This window comes from Diabrotica virgifera, chromosome 1, assembly GCF_917563875.1.
Source record: "Diabrotica virgifera virgifera chromosome 1, PGI_DIABVI_V3a".
In the NCBI taxonomy this organism is placed as follows: domain Eukaryota; kingdom Metazoa; phylum Arthropoda; class Insecta; order Coleoptera; family Chrysomelidae; genus Diabrotica; species Diabrotica virgifera.
The window spans coordinates 202,040,296-202,061,766 of record NC_065443.1 but is presented as its reverse complement, the minus strand read 5'-3'; the positions used below and the strand labels follow the sequence as shown (position 1 = coordinate 202,061,766).

Below are 21,471 nucleotides of genomic sequence, written 5' to 3'. Positions count from 1 at the left end.
TAATGAACAGGTTTATTTGTATTACAAATTACATGTTTCTTATGAGAACTGGGTACTTACCGACATTCCGAAGTACTTGTTTGCGTTCTTGCTTAAACGCTAGACTTATTTGCTAATGTTTGAGAACTCAGACCAGTAAAACTGATGTTTTATTATAATGAGTAACAAAGAAATTGCATGTTATGTACAGTAATTATTTAAAAATCGGGACTTTCTTTGTAAATGTTTGTTGAACTAGTGCAATTTGCAAAACTAATATTATAATGATTATTGTTTAATGATTTTAATTTCCAATCGTGTAGTAAGATTTTTCATCACGTGTTTAATTCTGTCCAATCAGGTTATTATTATACCGGGAATATTCTACCTACATTATTATAGTGGGAATAATTGTTAGGTATTTTGTTTCTCTTTAATTACAACGAGATTTATAGTTTTGATAACTGTCACATATAAGAAAATGAACCATAAGAAACTTTTAGTTGCATCTAATGTCAAATTGTCACGAGAAAAATATATATCGACAATTTTAAGCGCTCGAGTGTAATTCGGTAAGATTATTTCATGAATAAATCTGTATTTTTATAAATAATTTTGACTAATATTTTATTGATATCTTCGTTTGAATATTTGCTAAACAGCGCTGTTCACTTTGAGAAGTTGAAAAACATTAGATGTGATAAATGTCACTGAATGTTTATTTAGTCACAAAGACTTGAATTTTGTATGTAAGTTTAAAAAAATAATCGTACGAATATCACACGATAGCAAGAATAAATAAGAAAATAATGCTCCAATTTGCTTCTCAAACTTGTTTCCATTCGGCAATAGTCCAGGAAATAGCCAGGAAACAAGTTTTAGAAAAATTGTCGCATTATATCTCAATTTATTCTCACTCTCTTGTGATATTAATGTTCATAACTACCAAGAAACTCAAGTGTTCACTAGAGTTTCACCATGTTCCCGGAGGTTATATCTTTTAACATCGGCGTTTAGCCTGTTAAGTGAATTTTTGATGACGACCTCAATTAATATTGAAGGACTATCAGCAGATAAAGAAGACCTATTGTCTAATATGTGCAGAGAACATGGTGTCGATGTTCTACTGGTTCAAGAAACCCATAGAGGTACTGCAAGTCGCAGACCAAGGATTCGGGGTATGAAGCTCATACTGGAGAGACCACACGACCAATATGGTAGCGCAGTCTTCGTCAGACCAGATATCGACGTAGCATCCACATCTCTAACAGATCAAAATGACATCGAGATCCTCACAGTGGAGATAAACTCCTGTACAGTAACGTCAATCTACAAACCACCAAACGCTGACTTTGCTTTTGAGGAACCGAATAACTTTCAATCACAGCAAATCAAATTCGTACTGGGTGACTTCAACTGTCACAGTGTGGCGTGGGGTTACAACGAAACAGATTCCAATGGCGAAGAACTAGAAAAATGGGCTGAAAGCATGAACCTAAAACTTATTCACGATCCAAAGCAGCCTGCGTCGTTCAACAGCGGAAGATGGCGCAGAGGTTACAACCCAGACAATATATTTGTCAGCGACAGAATTGGAGACCAGGTGACAAAAATCGTTGGAAGCGCCCTCCCAAAGACACAGCACAGACCAATAATTTGTCTTTCCAACGCGGCAATCAGATACGAAATTGTTCCTTTCAAGAGAAGGTTCAACTTTACTAAAGCAAAATGGGAAAAATTCTCTGAAACATTGGATCAAGAAGTTTCCCAGCTAGAACCTTGCCCTGATTCATACGATAAATTTGTAGAAATCGTAAAGCAAGTATCACGGAAATTTATCCCTAGAGGTTGTCGAACTGAGTACATAGCGGGGCTCAATGAAGAATCTAAACCCCTACTTAAAAGATACGAACAGCTATATGAAGAAGACCCTTTCTCGGAAGCGACAATACAGGCTGGGGAGGAAATGTTACATGCGATATCCGCCAACAGAACGGAAAGGTGGTGCAAGCTGGTCACGAGTCTGGACATGAAACAAAACAGCAGACGTGCCTGGAAGCTGATTCGGAATCTTGGCAACGATCCCGCTGCTCCGGCAGTCAACATGACAGAAGTCACACCCGATCAGATAGCCCATCATCTTCTAATGAACGGTAAGACGACATCAAGAAAGAACAAGGTGAGAGCTCAACGGAATATCGACGAAGAAAGAGATGTTCTAGGTACCTCTTTTTGTCTAGAGGAGATGAGAGGCGCTATCCATCAAATGAAAGATAATAAAGCGGCTGGCCTGGACGACATACGAACAGAGCAAATAAAGAACTTTGGACTAAAAACCGTAGAGTGGCTCGTAAAAATGATGAATTGCTGAATCCGTACATTACAAATCCCCAAAATCTGGAGGAAAGCTAGAGTGGTAGCCCTCTTAAAACCAGGGAAGGATCCGGCGGATACAAAGAGTTTTAGACCTGTATCTCTCTTGTGCCACCTTTTCAAGGCCTTTGAAAGAATGATACTGAACCGGATCGCAGAATATGTGGAGACTAAAATTATTCCAGAACAAGCAGGATTCAGGCCCGGAAAGTGCTGCTGCAGTCAAATTCTTAATCTCACCCAACATATTGAAGATGGTTTTGAACGGAAGGAAATAACAGGAGTAGCGTTCATAGACCTAACTGCCGCCTATGATACAGTTAACCATCAACGGCTACTCGCAAAACTCTACGAAACTACAAAGGATTTCCGACTAACAAGGTTAGTGAAATGTCTCCTCCAGAATAGACGCTTCTACGTAACGCTCCAGTCCAAGAACAGTCGGTGGAGGGACCAAAAAATGGGCTACCATAGGGAAGTGTCATCGCGCCGATTCTATACAACATATACACCAACGACCAACCCATACACCAACAAACAAGGCAATTTATTTACGCTGATGATACAGCGGTGGCAGCTCAGGGAAGAACCTTCAATGAAGTCGAAGTGAAACTGACAGATGCCCTGGGAGACTTAGCTCTATACTATGATAAAAACCATCTGAAACCCAATCCCACAAAAACCCAGGTATGTGCTTTCCACCTGAGAAACAAGCATGCCCGAAGGTCGCTGGAGGTGGAATGGCGTGGTCAGATGCTGGAACACAACAAGACGCCAAAATACCTTGGCGTCCGTCTGGATAGAACTCTGTCTTACCGATACCACTGTCAAGATGTCAAGAAGAAAGTAAGTGCCAGAAATAATATCATCCGCAAGCTAACTAATACAAAATGGGGAGCACAACCACACACTCTCCGCATTTCTGCCTTGGCATTATGTTTTTCGGCCGCGGAGTTTGGAGCACCAGTATGGGCAAACTCTGCTCACGCAAAGAACGTCGACGTGGCTCTAAATGAAACGGTCCGTATAATATCGGGTTGCCTGAAACCGACACCTATCGAAGAGGTATACCCCATTGCTGAAATTGCTCCACCACCTATCAGGAGGAAGGTCACGTCAGAGGTAGAACGGAAAAAGCAGGAGACGGACCGAAGACATCCCTTATATGACCACCAAACTCAGCCAAGCAGACTAAGATCTCGGAAAAGCTTCCTGAAAACATCAAGATCCATCCCCGAAGCGCCAGAGACGCGCCGAATACACCTATGGCAAGCGTCAGCTACCGCGACACATTTTCCTTCCTCGGAGGAAATGGCTGCTGGACACAATTTACCGTATCCGACTTGGAAAGCGCTAAACAGACTAAGAACCGGCGTTTCACGTTGTGCTAGTAACCTGAAAAAATGGGGATACCAGGAGGATGATACCTGCGACTGTGGCGCGGTTCAGACCAGCCGGCATCTACTATCATGCACAGAAATGAGAGAGACCTGCACAGAACAAGACTTAATTATAGCAAATGACAGGGCCATCTATGTGGCCAACCATTGGAAATACAGAATTTAAAGTTGTTGGTGTTCCGGACACGGAAAGTAAGTAAGTAGCCTGTTCAATATTACTACAACATAATGTAGATTGAATTATAATTTCAACCATTGTTTGGTTCTGGGGCTATTTAGCAAGTATTTGAGTAAGTAATCATAACCACATTTTTTTAACTTTCAAAATTTTAACCATCTTTCAATATAGTGGGATTACTTATTTTATTTTAGATTCACTGATGATGGACTGATAGGTCCGAAAACGTTCTGAATTGGACACATTTTTTCAATCCATTGGGAATTTTAAAATTGTTAATAAGTATACCAATTACATATAAGTGGTTTTTACTTCATGTTAAGAGTTTTTAACTATATGGTATACAGCCAACCTAGGGAACTACCCTTTTTAGTTAATAATATAAGAAAATCGTAATTTCGAAAGTAAAATATTGGAACTGTTTTCTCGTCGTTTCCAAACCCTATAACATTTTCGTTCCACCTAGCGTATTACTATTGAAATTGCTTTTTCAAGATACACCTTGTAAGTTTCTATTACATTGTGTAAATACTAAAAACATGGAATTAAAGATTTACTTTTCAAGCCGTTTGCCTCCCAACTCGACCGTAACCATCCAACTTATTTTTTGTTAAAGATACATAGATTATAAATTATTACAATCATTACTGAAGATTACAATAGGCTACAACCACTAAATTGGTATTGTAGAGATGTGACACTGATAGTTATTTTTTAGTATTAGTAACTATTTATTGACTTTCTTCTTTTGGTGCCTATTTGGTGCCTATAATTATTTTATTAACTGATGTATTTATTGACTAATGTATGTATAGTACACTTTACGAATTTACAACTATTTTGGATTAGGGATGAAAGCTTTGACCTAACGGTCGGTTGAGCTAAGGAAGTTAATAACAAATTCTCCCAATAGTTGAAGCACTGTCGAAAACAAGCAAAAATACGGTTTTAACTGATCTGATATTGTATTTTACATTCATTTAGAGAAATATACAATTATTAGTGCAAAAGTAGAAGAAAATCACTTTTCTAAATTGTGGTGGTATTTACTGATAAAATAATAACAATCAAAAACACTCAAAATTTTTCTTGTCTGTTGTGAACCGGTTGTACTGCAGCCACTTGGCTTATTGTACATCTTCCATTCCTTTATGAAACCCATTCCAGAATTATGTAACCCTGGTCTAGTGAGTAGGTGTCATATATTATATTTGGAGTCACTTCGATATCTCCGAAAAGTATTTGCCGCCTTCGCTCCAATGCCTCACAGTCATGCAAGATATGGCTGACTGTTTCAGGTTCTATGTTACAGGGTTTACTGTAAAGAGGCCGAAATCATTAGACCGAAAGCAGTAGACCGAACTCATTAGACCGAAAAGCACTTTACCGAAACCTCACTAGACCGAAAAGCAGGAGACCGAGAAGCATTAGGTACATAATACAGGGTGCTCAAACAGAATTGTAATCTGAGCAAGGGTATCATCAACCTTCCTTCACCCTTTATTCAGGCTTAGGACTGGCAGAACACAGTACTGGCGAATTTAGAGGTTTTTTTGCTTTGTTTCTTTTTATATATTTTTTGTTTTTATTTGTTTTTGGTTTATTTTCTATTTATTATGTACAATACTAAAAATAGTTTAGAGGTTGTTTTTTTGCTTTGTTTTTTGTTTATTGTTAAATTCAAATTAGAAGCAAATAAAATTTACCCTTAACTTCTTTTTATTTGTCGCAGTAAAAGAGGTAAGACAATAATGTAATTACAAGTAAATGTTATTTGGATGGTTATTAGAAACAGTTAAAATGGTGTTAACGTCACTCTACCCTTAATTTATTTTTACCTTCACTAATTTGTTTAACGGATGAAAATTGTTTTATATCAGACTGTAGAGAGTAATAATTTACAGAGTCTATGTATAAAGTAACACAAAAAAATACAATAAACAAAAAGACATAAAAAATCTTATCATAATTTACTGCAATCTATTTTAATTTATGTACCATTTCGGTCTAATGAGGTTTCGGTAAAGTGCTTTTCGGTCCAATGAGTTTGGTCTACTGCTTTCTGTCTAATGATTTCGATCTAATTGTCGTGTACCCTGTTACAGAGTCTGCAACTCAAGTCTCCATGAAACAGCCCCATTGTATGCAGGCGACCCTTAACTGGCGCATACCCAGTGACGAAACCTGTTATGACTCTGAGCTGATTCCTGCTTGTCTTCAGCAGTAAATCAGTCCTACTAGCACATGTCCGTCCGATATACATCTTGCCATGTGTTTGACCGGGTATACTCTCCCAGTGTGAGTTGTGTTGGCTTCGGATCAATGCTTTTTTACGTTCGCGGACGGTGCTTTTTGGCACTCCGACGGCCTGCTTTGGACCCAGGTATTTTGTAGCTGATGCTATCCTGGCAAGTGCATCAGCTCTTTCGTTGCCGTATATGCCCCGATGACAAGGAACCCATACCAGTATAACGCTGTTATGTTGAGCCAGTCTGTCAAGTTCTTGTCGACATTCCCACACTAGCGTAGAGTTCACCTTAGGGCTTATGAGAGCCCCAATGGCTGCTTGGCTATCTGTGCATATGTTAACCTGCTGCAGTTCGAAGGCCAAAGTGAAACGATAAACTACCCCAGATAATTGAGATAATACTGAAAGAATAATATTTCAACCAACTAGGATAGTTATCGTTTACCCTAGACTAGCTCAATCTCCCAAGTTGTGAGTCCACCTTGTCCTAATCAAAAATATGAACAATGAAGATCTGTATTGGAAGTAAACACAACAATATTTTAACTAATCATGCTTATTGTTCAATAAAGATATAATAAAATATGACTTAGTAAATGCAATAACATAATATATATTCAGATTCTTGCCAAAAACTAACAATTCTGGATTATACTTACGGCTTTTGGTATCTGGTTCGATGGTAACTTCTTGATGTCGAATGGTACTGCTGTAGACTTCTTGTAGACCTGGGCTAGATGGACGGCCTCAGGTCAATGCAGCTAGAGATGTTGAGTATTGCTAAAGTTGGTGGTTGTTGCTGTCTTTATGTATCCGGTTGTCTTGGCCTTACAGTGGCATCACCGGTGATGTAGACGGCTTGAGGCTCCCGAAGGAGAAAAGTTGATCTTTATCCCAAAAATTAGAAGACAAAATGTGTATCAGTGACAATCAAGAAGTTAAAACCACAAAAAAATGTCCTTCACAAAAAAATGATAGCATGCGATCTGTCTTTATAAAGACAACCACATGCAACGGATATTCTTGAGTTTGGGTTGATTTCATGTAGTCGAATGAACTATCTTTCAGTAAAGTCGTCCCAGGAACGCAACTCATAAATATTGGCAATATCATTTTAAAGTCTTCTACTTTAAAATGTATACTATATGTCTGAATTGCCGATATAAATGTGTCAGATTAAATAAATTATTAGAAGAATTTTTTAATAAGCAACAACATTTTTGTTTAATTTATTAATATTTTGTAGTTTGACAACGGCATCCGATTTAGACGTCGAAACGTTAATAAAATCATTTTTTTTAGTAAAATGGTGGCTTATTTCCCATTTAAAATAGTTGATTACAAAAATGCCACAAAAAAATAGCTTCAGAACAACGTTAGTTGTTTTCTCTTGCACACTGCTAGATTGCAAAAATCTCTGCCTGAAATACGGAGGTATATTCTCCCAGTGAAATAGAAACCACCATCAAATCTCGAAAGTTGGAATACTTTGGACACATTATGCGAAATGAATCCAGATATGCCCTCCTACAAGCCATCCTTCAAGGAAAAATATTTGGAAAGCGAGGTCCAGGAAGAAGAAGAACATTCTGGTTAAAGAACCTCAGAACCTGGTTCAACACAACATCTGTGCAGCTTTTCCGCGTTGCTGCAGATAAAGTGAAGATTGCCATGATGATCGCCAACATTCGTCACGGATAGGCACATCAAGAAGAAGAAGAAAAAGAAATTTTGCCTTACATACCTTACATTGCCTTACAGTTGTACATAATCAAGAATTACTCATAATCACTGTCGTTGGTATCTTTATTTGAATTGTAAAATAATTGGATTAATTGCTTAGATGCGATTTTCACGCATTCAATATTCTTTTATTAATTTTTCACATTTCCGCATAGTTTTTTTTTACAAAATTGCAGGAGTAGCAGTATTCAATGCTTCTTGCCATATTTCCAAATCTGCTTCGTCACTGTGATTCGTTACATGTAATAAGTTATTTTAGTAAGTTTTGCATGTTCATACAGTGCGCTGAAATAAGTGCCACTCCTCCTTATTAACTTATTTATTTTTAGCACATAAGCAAAATGCTCGAACAGGTCGATTTTTAAAACACTCATAGTATATTTTGGCATGAATGTTTCGCACTTTATGTGATTACTCTTCAGGTGACAGGTGATTTTTTTAAATGGGAAAGTACATCATGTGACACCTAATTTAAAAGTTTTTTGAGATACTGATTACAAAAATGTATAATACTTGAATCATTCTTGAGAACGTAAAAGCAAAATTTCGGTCGAATTATTTTTAAATGCATTCATTTTTTGCGGATCCTGAGAAAAATAATAACTATTTTTGAAAAATTTTAACGCAGAATGAAAGATTACATTATTACCGAGGGCTGAAAGTCCCTTAGAATAAACAAAAAGTTTCTTTTGAATGATATATTTTAAATTAAAAATCACACCCAATTGTTTCTTTTTTTCACCCCTGTAACTTATTAAAATAATCATTAAAGAAGTTCTGAGGGACTTTAGACCCTCGGTAATACTGTAATCTTTCATTCTGCGTATAAATTTTTTAAAAATACGTATAAGTTTTTTCAGGATCCGCAAAAAATGAATGCATTTAAAAATAATTCGCCCGAAATTTTGCGGCTATGCTATTCAAAAGGATTTAAGTAGTACACATTTTTGTAATCAGTATCTCAAAAACTTTTAAATGAGGTGTTACATGATGTACTTTCCTATTTAAAAAATCAAAGTTATGCCTGTCACCTGAAGACGGATCACGTAAAGTTCGAAACATTGATGCCAGAATATACTATGATTGTTTTAAAAATCGACCTGTCCGAGCCTTTTGCTTATGTGCTAAAAATAAATAATAAATAAATAAAAAGTTAATAGGGAGAGGTAACACTTATTCCAGCGCACTGTATATACATACTATTTTATATAGTATTTATAAATAAATAAAAAAATCCACAAGGAAAAAGTTTTCCTGTAGTTGGCTGTATACCATGTGATACAAAAAACAGTAAATCCTGTATAAAGGGTATATTTAAAAAACCCTCAAAAGGGCCACATCAAATTCACATAACTAGTTTTCGACTGGTTTACCAGTCATCATCAGTGCTTACCTAAAATGAATATAACCTGATAAAAAAGGCAAAGATGTTGAAATTTTGACTAGGGTTAAAAAATATTAGGTTATACTCACGTGCAATGTACATGCTAACCACCAAGATGGTATTATACAAAAATATGTGGGTCAAAGCCCAGTGAAAGTAGTCCGTCAAGGAAACATAGGTATAAAATGCTACCTTAAGCCTGGATGTTTAAAATATAATCTAATTTGCCCTAGGTAACATCTGAGATCTAGATATGACTTGTTCACATGTTAAAAGTGAGACGGCAAGTGAAAATGAAATGGTTCTGAACCTCGGAACGATGACAAGACAAACGACAGTTCCACAGGTAGTTAAAAATAACCTGTCATATTTAAGAATAAGGTATGCAGATTGTTAAAATTAGAAATGATGTAACAACACACCCAATGTGAAAATTATCATTTAAAATTCATTAAACTAGTTGTTATAGTAAAATTTATTCACGTTAACTGTAAGTGGAACTAGTTAGCAAACCACATTACACAGGAGTTTAGTGTTCGACAACTAAATACCGTATATAAAGCTGAAATTAGGATAAATAAATAAACTTTGAAGCTGAAATTAGGATTTTTATTATAGTTTTTAGTTAATGAGTTACTCATGTATAACAACACCATCTCTACTACATAGCCAATTATCCACGGCAGACGTGTTACAGTGATTTAACCTCCAAGTCCTAAGTGATTTACATTATTGCCTCGCCACAATCATTCCGGTTAATAATCATAAAGAACGTTTAAAAGTAACGACGACAGACACCTTTGTGTCTTTATTGGATATTGCATTTTATTATTAATATTCTCTTTGGCATTAACAATAGAAAATATACTCATTTAGATATTTTGATGTTGATATAATTTTTATGCAATACATTTGATACACACAGGTACTGTTCATACGATCTGAATTGGACCAGACGAATTTTTGGGGTCCGGTCAATAATTCTACGCGAGCATAGAGATTTATAATGTGTAATGTGTAAGATAAACATTTTTGTAATTGATCATTCCCCGTACATTGTCCACATGGACACTGGTGTGGCTTATTACGTTTTAACGCATCTTATTGGACAATACTGAAATGTAATTGGTCAAATTTTTCGGATATACTTAGGCTTAAAGCATATCGTTATCTCTCAAAAATGCCTTCTCATTTTTCAAAGCCGGCATGCAATATAACCACAAATAAACAGTGTCGTCGTCCGTCGTGATATACTTATAATTATTTTGTTTTTATATTAAAATTGTATTTTATTTTTTAGTTTTCAAATTAATAAGTACATTAAATGTCATTTGTATTGTGTATTAATTATATATATTTGTATTGTGTATTAATTATAATATTAATTTAATTATTAATTTTAAATTTTAATAAAAGTTAATACGATGTCAACTGGAACAGACGAATTTTTGGGGTCCAGTCATTGATTCTACGACGAGCATAGAAATAAATATAAACATTTTTGTAATTGATCACTACAGGTATTATCCAGATGGACGCAGCTGTGACATATTGCTGTCTAACTTATCTTATTGGGCATTGCTGAAGTGTAATTAGTCAAATTCTTCGGAAGTGCTTACGCTAAGACTTTATCGTTATCTGGCAAAAAATGCGATCTCGGGTTTCTCAGCGATATAACCAGTATCGTTGTAATGCGACAGTAAGCGCACGTATATTTTTAATTTTTTTTGCAAAAGGCAGGCTTGTGTTTTAAGTTATACAGTAGGAATAAGTTGTTGTAAATACTTATTAAATATGGCTTTTTGGCGACCGTTTGAATGTGATACCAACGAGAATACTAGTGACAATCCAATGGACGATTTAGGTATGTAAATTCTTATTTAATTAAAACAATAATTGTTATTTAATGTAAATACAGTATGGTGCAAATGTTTGGAATAAATTCGTTATTTCGTAAACCTGCGACTTTAAAGAAACATCCCGAAACAGGTCGATTTTTATTTTTAAACTTTGATATTTTGGCATATATATATATATATATATATATATATATATATATATATATATATATATATATATATATATATATATATCATACGAGGGGCATCATCCATATGAGTGTGATGACGTAGTCGATGATTTTTTTTAATGAGACTAGGGTCGCGTTATGTCTCATTTGAGAGGTTATTTAATTCTGTATTTAGTAATATAAATATTAACATATTTATTTGTAAGGAGTATCCAAAAAATATTTTTTAAATTAAATAAATTGACAAAAAAAGAAGGATGTATTTAATTTATTTAATTCAAAATACATTCTAATGCTGTCAGAAAATAGAAAAAAAAATTATTTGACAAATAAGCATTGCTTTTCGCTTAAATTAAATGTTCAGACTTCCAAGAGATAGGTGGTTGGCGGGAGCTGGTTTAAACATTGAATTTTAGCGAAAAACAATGTTTATTTATTATATAAACATTTTTGTCTATTGTGACAACAGTAAAATTGTATTTTGAATTAAATAAATTACATACATTTTTCTTTTAGTCAATTTTTTTGTCAAGTAGAGTCAATTAATTTAATTGAAAAAAAATTTGGACACCCTATATAAACAATTGTATTAGTATTTACATTACTGAATACAAAATTCAGTAACCTTTAAAATGAGCTATCATACCATCCCTACTCTCATTTTAAAAATCATCGATTACGTCATCACACGAATAGGGATGACATCACTCGTATGATATATATTATGTATTAAAGTGTGTAAAAGTGGTATTTTATTTCCTTTGTTAAGCGTTTTCTACAAAATTGTCATCATCGGAGCTAATGGTCAATATAAAATTAAGTACCACTGCTTATGAGTCATAGAAGCTACAATATGTAACCACTACCTATGCATGAGCATATTGTTGAACATTAGAATTCTAAGTGTATTACAATATGGAAGGCGAATTGGTCGATTTCATGTAAGTATTTTATTTTTGTATTCAAATTGTAGTGTCATTTCTTTAGTTTTGCACATTAAATTGCATTTGTATTATGTATTTTTAATCATATTTGATGGCAATTTCATAAAGAAATGTGAATATTTACTGTTTACGAAATATTAGACCTTAATAATAATTTAAAAATAAAAATTTATTAATTTGTATTGCGCCGCCTATGTTTTACAGAAGAAGCCGACACTTGGTGTCAAATTTTGTTTTTATAATTGTCCAACTGACATCGTAAGCAGTTTGTAAAATACCAGCAGACTGGCTAAAATCAACATTCGTAACATTACAAAAAAAAATCTAATTCTTCACAATGCAATAATTATCGAATATTAAGCTTTATGTATCCAATATTAAACTTATCGAATATTAAGCCAACATAAAATCTCGAAAGTTGGAATACTTTGGAAACATTATGCGAAATGAATCCAGATATGCCCTCCTACAAGCCATCCTACAAGGAAAAATATTTGGAAAGCGATGTCCAGGAAGAAGAAGAACATCCTGGTTAAAGAACCTCAGAACCTGGTTCAATTCAACATCTGTGCAGCTTTTCCGCGTTGCTGCAGATACAGTGTCATGTCCTTAAAACTTTTCTCAGAATCATGCATACACGAATTTATAAGAAGCGTGAGTTCTAGATCAGTGATACTCAATTCAGATTTCGAAACGGATTGGGATCACGAGAAGCTCTTTTTGCCTTAAATGTGTTAACACAACAATGCAGAGATATGAACATAGATGTGTATGTATGTTTTATTGATTATCGAAAAGCATTTGACTGCGTTAACTATCAAAAGATGTTTGGAATTATAAGAACAACTGGAATTGACGAACAAGACCTGCGAAATATCTCAACTATACTGGCACCAAACAGCAACAATTGAAATAGAGCACACAACATCCGAAGTTATACAAATTCGGCGAGGAGTGCGACAGGGTTGCGTCTTATCACTGCTATTATTTAATCTGTATTCGGAGTCTATATTCAGAAAAGCATTAGACCAGGTCCAAGTTGAAATCAAGACTAACGGAACCAGCAAAGACAACATCAGGTACGCCGATGCGCGATGGTACCGTCCTAATAGCAAGCAACGCACAAATACTACAAAATATAATAAATGCGGTAGTTAGTTCATCATAGCGAAATGTTTGGTTTATACCTACACGTTTCCATAATTAAAATTTTAGTATTCTCAAAGACACCAATAAACGTACACTTGTATGCCAAGGGACAAATAATAGAGCAGGTAACGTCCATAAAATATTTGGGAGCAAATGTCAATAGCTAAAGTGTAACCCAAAAAAGAAATCCTATCAAGAATAAAACAAGCGAGGAAAACAGTCATGAACATGACATTTTTTACAAGATCAGACTGCAGTCTGGAGCTCAGAATTCGAATGTGATCAGATGTTACGTGTTTTCTGTCTTGCTGTATGACTGTGACAATGGAATCTGAAAAAGAATAAATAATAGATGTTTTTGAGATGTATACAGTGCTAGTCAAAAGTCCGTCCTCCTCCCCTCGTATCTTTTGAACGGTTATACTTATAATAGTACCTTTATATTTCACAATATTTCAATTAGAAGGATGTAATTGCATATTGAAACATAGTTTTTAATTCTAAAAACAACTTTTTTAATAACGCTTTTCAATATTGTGAAAAATAAAGGTACTTTACTCCTGAGTGAAATTCATATTTTTTGACATACCTCGTATAAAATTAATAAAATGTGATATTTGATGGTTGCATCTTCGGTCTTAGGACATATAGAGCTTTTTATAAAGAATACCTTTTTTTCGTTAAAGTAATAATAAAAGAGTTATCGTATGTGTAATAAATAAAAACGAAGTTAGTATCAATAAATTTGAGAAAAATTTGGAAAATATTTTTTTTCCAATTAGAAACATGTAATTGCATATTTGATCTTAGTTTTTATTTCCAAACAACTTTCCATAATAAGAATTTTCGATATTGAGAGAAATAAAGGTATTTTACTCTTGAACGAAGTTTATATTTTTTGACATACCTCGTATAATATTGACAAAATTTGATATCTGGTGATTGAATCTTAGGTTTAAGAGCATGCAGAACTTTTTATAAAGAATAACTTTTTTTCGTAAAATGTATAACAAAAAAGTTTCCCATATGTTTCCAACTTAAGTAGACACGCTGTAGATATATATGTATATTAAATGTATAAGTATAAGTGTATATATACGTAAACACCATACCGACCCATAAGAAGTATTCACTTCAAAAATCATTAAAACATGTTTGTTAAAACATTCGCTGTATAAATTCGCAATATTATTATATTGCCTACTAACTACTACATACATACTTCGAAAACTTGTTGAGCAGCGCTGATTGACACAACAGAGCAGTACATAAAAATATATAGGGGAGTGCATATAGATTTTCACTTAGGAAAAAATCAAACAAAATAGAACTTTTTGTAATTTCATTAAGAAATGTTTAATAAACAACATATCAAAAAGTTCTACTCGAGAAGTGGGTGCTTCAGTTTTTATTAAACAAATGAACTACGAAATTAGATGTTTTTTTTAAATAACTCCGAAAATATAAATTTTAGAAAAAAACTGACTTGACCATTGAAAAATTCAGAAAATTTTACAAAAAAAAACTTTATAATATCTGTATCTTCTATAATTTTTTATTTATAATATAACGGTAAAGTCATCCTTCTTACAAACATTGGCGCACTGTAAACTAGCGTACGGCGAAGTGCGGTTGAGTTATTTTAATGTAATTCGTTAACTAATGGATCAAATGAAATTTTACAAATTGAACATGAAAGAAGAGTAATTAAGCTATCTCATGGTTATAATAAAAAGAAATAAAATGTATGGGCATAAGTACGGCGTGGGCGGAAAGTGAGCCTTACATGAATTTTGTTTGAAAATTATTTAAAAATGTGTAACTAATACAATTTTTCTTATAAAACTCTCAATTTTGCACAACTTACCTTTCAATCATCCTACTAAATGATGTTTCATTCAAAAAAAATCTCAAAAATTTAATTCAAATGATATGACGTCTCAAAAAATGTAATTTTTGAAATCTTCGTAGTTTTATAAAATTACCACCACTTTAAGACGGTATTACTCGTTTGAACAGATTACAGATTTATAAGTGCTTTATTAAAGCTTAGGATGTAATCTTTAAAATGCACTGAATTATTTTACTTTAGAAATGAAATAAACTATTTCTTTTTGAGAAAATTAAGAAAGATAACAAAAATGTAATACAAAAACCGAAAATTACCAGCTAAAAAAATGTTTATACAAAGTGATCAAAACTTTTTTCTGTAAAACTTACCTAAAATACATTTAATAATAAGCTTCAACAATATTAAATGTTCAGCAAAAAATTTTTTTTGTAGCTCTTATACAGTATGTCTGCGTAACTTGGAACCTATTGATAACTTTTTTATTATCAGTTTTACGAAAAAAAGTTATTCTTTATAAAATACTCTGCATCGTATATACTCTAAGATGAAATCATCAAATATCAAATTTAATTAATTTTATACGAGGTATGTCAAAAAATATTAATTTCACTCAAGAGTAAAGTACCTTTACATTTCACAATATCGAAAATTGTTATTAAGAAAAGTTGTTTGGAATTAAAAAAATGTTTTAGTGTTCAATTGCATCCTTCTAATTAAAATATTGTGAATAATAAAGGCACTTAACTCTTAAGAAAAATTCATATTTTTTACATACCTCGTATAAAATTAAAAAAGTTTGATATATGATGGTTGTATCTTAGATTTTAGACCAGGGAGAGCATTTTATGAAGAATAACTTTTTCGTAAAAGTGATAATAAAATAGTTATCATAATTGTAATAAAATGATGATGAGTATCCGTAATTTGAGAAAAATTAAAAAAATTTTTTTCGATTAGAATGATGTAATTGTAGGTATATTTAAACATAGTTTTTAATTTCAAACAACTTTTCATAATAGCATTTTTTAATATGCTGGAATATAAAGGTACTTTACTCCTTAACGAAATTAATATTTTCGACATAAATCATATAAAATTGATAAAATTTGATATCTGATGGTTGAGTTTTAGATTTTTGACTATCCAAAGCATTTTATGAAGAATAACTTTTTTTCGTAAAATTGATAATAAAAAAGTTTTCCATGTGGTTCCTAGCTACGCAGACATACTGTAAGAGCTTCTGTATAAAATTGCAATGCCATATTCGGATTCAGCATAATCAAAAAAAAAAATAGAAACATTTGATCAAAGTAAAATGATGAATTTAATGATATTTTTAAAATTATTTATACAAAACAAATTGTAATTGTTTAAACAATTAATAAACAATTAGCGGCCAAATCTGCGAGTAGAACTTTTTACTTTAACATGTATATATATAAACTAATAAAAAAAGTTTTAGAAAAATATAAGCTTGTTTGAATTTTTCCGAAACAATGCATGTTTTCTTTCTAATTGCACTCCCCTATAATAGATATATTCGCTTACTTAGTCCACTTGTATCAGAATTTAATTTGTCAAAGCGGTCTTTATACATGGTTAATACTTGCATTTATAAGATATATCCGGTACATCCCCAATCGTAATTAAATACATACCTATACTATCGGTTTGCTTTCATTTCACAGAGAGCATTCCTGTTTATTTATTTCCCTGTCAATACAAATAATAAACATTAGTCTTTTTATGTAATTAATATTATTTATTACAAGCAAATCCCATTTTTACCCGTATATAATTATTACTCATTCTATTGCAAAGTAAATTCCCCAGTCATGAAAACAAATTAATATCCCACGTAGATTCATCTGAAGATGCCCACGCCTATGTGCTGGAGGAATGAATCCCATAGCTGTTATTACGAACGAAAAAAAAGGCATTGTAATTACAAGGTATAGCAAATTATAATCATTTTCCCTACTATTAGTGATGGTATGTTATTATTTTGAAAATGGCAACAGTATTTCCTTCCGTAAAACTTTGTTGATAATGCCAGTCATTTGCCAAGACAAGCACCGTGGAGAAATGTACTACGGATTAGATTACAGGTTGATTTAACCATTTTATTTGCGTTTTAGGCAGGTAATAAATGTTCTTTAGGAATAATAATCTTACTATTACTAAATAATATTTGTAATTGTGAATATTTTTACAAAATGAACACAAATATTTGAGCCCATTGTTTCACACCACTAATTTTGTTGTTTTTTTTTTCTAGTTTAAAATTGGAATGCGAGAAACTAGCAAGTGAGAAGATAGAAATCCAAAGGCATTACGTTATGGTGAGTACGAAGCATGATTTCTGTAATATAAAATCATAATTGTCAGTGTTATATTATATACTATCGGTTTACAATCGTTTACTATCGTTCTCCGTCTTCCGATACCCATTAGCCATTCCTCTCTGTCCGCACATTGATCTACTTGCAGACCTCTTTCATCCATGGCTTTGTTTATTATTGCCTGCCAACTTTTCCTCGGTCTACCTATTCTTCTTCTACTTTTGTACAGTTTTGTACTTGTTTTGGTATTCTGTCCTCATGCATTCTTTGTACATGACCAAACAATCCTAGTTGTATTTCGTTGATTTTGTCATTTATTGTATTACTTTCATTATTTCTCATATCCGTTCATTGGTGACATGTGCTCTTCTTGATCTTCCTGCAGCTCTTCTCCAACAATCCATTTCGGTGACCTCTAAAATTTGTTTAGATTGTCCTTCATAGGCCATACTTCGCAGATGTATGTTATAATACTTTTCACTATGGCGTTATAGATCTTTTTTTTGTTTGGATTGTTTATCTGCTTGTCTACTTCGCAGATGTATGTTATAATACTTTTCACTATGGCGTTATAGATCTTTTTCCTGTTTTGATTGTTTATCTGCTTGTCCTAGAGTCTAAATGGAAGCGGAGTTGCTTTCCTGCCCTGAATATTTCGTTCTTAAATGGCTCCGTCCAGTGTTCCACCATTCGTGATTTTCATATCCAGGTATTTTTATTTGTTACATTTATTGATTGTTTCTCCTCATCTAGGGTCAAGTCCTGTTGCGTCTTACCGATACTCATATATTTGGTTTTTCCTATGTTCACTTCTCGTACCAATTTCCTATATTCTTCTATTAGCTTTCTTGTCATGTAACAGATATCTTCGTAGTCTTGTGATATTAGTATTTGGTCGTCTGCGAAACAAAGAGTATATAGTGTATGGTCATTCAGTGGGAGTCCCAAGTTCTTGCATTTCGGTTTCCAATTTTTCAGAGCTTGTTCCAAATTTAATATATTTTAAAAAGTATTGGAGCGGGGCAACATCCTTGTTTGACCCCTTTATTTGTCGCAAACCCTTCGGTGAGTACGTTTCCTTATTTAATTTTCGTGGTCGTGTTGTTATAAAAATGTTTAATTATGTATTTTCCATTGCCTCCCATAACTTTACAAAATACAAACTGTTGTATGCCTTTTTCAGATCAATATATACGAAATTAATCTCTTGGTCAAACGCTGTTTTCTTTTCCATGACCTGTGTGATTGCAAATAGATGATCAATAATTGTAGATCTTCCGGCTCTGAATCCTGCTTGTTCTTCTGCCTCCATTTCCTGGTTATTCGGTTTTTCCCCATTTTTCGTTCTTACTCTGCCTAATCATTCTGCGTACGTTTGCTTGTGCCTCGTTATAAGCTAGTTGGTCCACTACATCTCTTGTACTTAAGTATTTCTGGTATTTTCTTCGCTTTTCTTCTATTTCTGATTCAACTTCTTTGTCCCACCAATATGGTTTGTTTTTTGTGTTCTTTTCTGTCCGTCCTAAGGCTTCTTCTGTGGCCGAGTGTATGCATTCTTTCAAGCAGGTATATTGTTCTTCTATAGATGTGTGTTGTAGATCTTTTAATTTTTGATCGAGTCTTCTTTTGTATAAAATTTTCACACTCTTTCTTTTTCTAAACTATTTAGGTTGTATCTTATTTGTGTAATTTCCTTTTCATATTGCTTCACTTCTTCTGTCTGTTTTTCATATTTATACCGGAAGATAAGTTTTATGCCAAGGAAATGGTGATCGCTACCACAAGTTAATCCTCTATATACGAGGATGTGAGATTTTCTCTTTGACTTTAGTCTCCGTATTGCTTGTGTCCCGGTGATATCCAGGTGTGTCCATATGATGTCTTCGATTCCATTTGTTTGCATATGTCTATAATTCTTATTCCGTTATCGTTTGTCGTATCTTCACCATACCTTCCAACTACTTTATGATTTCGTCTCTTTCCCACTCGCCCGTTTAGGTCCCTTAGTCAAGTACAATGATTTCTCTTGTATTTCCTATCTGCTCTATAGCATAGTTGTCAGTGTTAAATTAGAATAAATATTAGTGAATTGTTGGAATATGGCTTTTCTTCATCTAATGCAAAGAACCGCACATTTGCCAGGCTGTCACATTGACAAAATAATATGCTCTGCTGTTTCTTCTTCTAGGTCATCATCATCTGCCAATCCCATCAGCTTCAACTGACTCTTCAGCTTACAGTGCCCTGTTAGCAGACCTACTATGACTTTGACTGTTTTCGTGTCTTTGCTTATTAAATCTGCCGTAATTTTGGCGAATGTTCTGTTATAAACTGTTTCCCCTGTCTTCGTCCTGGTGAACTCCTCCACCATTCCAGAGAAATGTGAGCTTCCTACGTCCCTGCAGCTGTTCTTGTTACTGCTTTGGCAACGCCGCAGAATGATTCCAGTCCAACGAATGGCATTGATGAGCCTTGTTTGGTCATTTCATCTGCTTTTTCATTGCCCCTATGACCCTCATGGCCCGGTACCCAAGCTGCCATCACCTTGCTACGGTCTTGTAGTGTATTTAGTGCACTCACACAATCCCAAACTATCTTAGAATTAACTTCTTTAAATATACTTCACAATTAATTCTGTCAGTAGTGCTTCTTTGTTCATTTATTTGACATTTATTTGATTTTTCTTCTTTTTCTTCTTTGTTTTATAGACATGACTCTGCCTGTTTTTTCAATGTGCCTCCAGTAAGTTGTCGTTCCATTGTTTTCGTGGTCTTCCCACTGATCGTCTTCCCATTGATGAACCGTCACTCGCTGTCCTGACTACCCTATTTGTTGCCATTCGGCTTATGTGGTCATTCCATTCTACTCTTCTGTTTCTTACCCAGTTACTAATGTTCTCCACCTTGCATCTCCGTCGTATATCTGTACTTTTAGCTCTGTCCCATAGTGTCTTACCATCGACTTTTCGAAGGGTTTTTATCTCCGCTGTTTCGAGCAATCTTTTTGTGTTCTCTGTGTCAGGCCGTATTTCTGCCACAATATTGGTCTGATGACTGTTTTGTAAATTCTACCTTTCATTTCTTTTCCAATATTTTTATTTCTCCATGTTGTGTCGTTCAGGCAACCTGCGGCTCTGTTTGCTCTATTCACTTGATCTTCAATTTCTGTGTCGGGCTTTCCGTAGCTGGGTGGTGTGAATCCTACATATTTAAAGTCCATCCCTTTTTTTTATCTGGCCATCCAGCTCCAATTTACACCTTATTGACTTTGCTGTTATAACCATGTATTTTGTCTTTCTGGCGATTATATTAAATTGTTGGCAGATTATTTTAAGTTGTTTTTCTCCCATTTTTTATCCTTTTTTAGTTCTTGCTTTTTTTATTATTTCATCCATGATCAAGTTGAACAATAAAGGACTCAAGAAATCCCGTCTTATCCCATTGCCAGCTTCAATTGGGTCAGTTAGTTCATCTTCTACCTTTACTTTTAATGTGTTGTTCTGGTAGATGTTTTCAATTGTTTGAAATATTACTAGAGCTACCTCTCTTGAGTATAACAAATGGATAACCTCATTGAATTTGACCGTGTAAAATGCTTTCTTAAGGTTCACGAAACATAAATATGCCGGTTTGTTGTATTCTAACGATTTCTCTTGAACTTACCTCATTATAAATATAGCGTCGGTGCATAATCTTCTCGACCTAAAACCTTGTTGTTCTTCTGCTAATGTTATAATTTCATTCAGTTTCGGACACTCCGGGTCCGATTTGTCTCATTTTTTGAAGAGAGGTATTAGGATACCCGACCTCCATTCTTGTGGTATTCTGTTTTGTTCTATTATTTTTTGCAT

General features: G+C 33.8%; 1 protein-coding gene across 2 annotated transcripts in view; it reads left to right on the top strand.

The window, feature by feature from the left end:
- LOC114325807 (transducin-like enhancer protein 4) overlaps positions 1 to 21,471 on the top strand; it is a 1,285,138-nt gene that overhangs the window by 424,294 nt on the left and 839,373 nt on the right. For both annotated transcript variants that reach the window (XM_050641900.1, XM_050641898.1), the window contains one exon: positions 17,558 to 17,621. In XM_050641900.1, the coding sequence (XP_050497857.1) occupies positions 17,558 to 17,621 (64 nt within the window). The remainder of the gene's footprint in view (positions 1 to 17,557; positions 17,622 to 21,471) is intronic.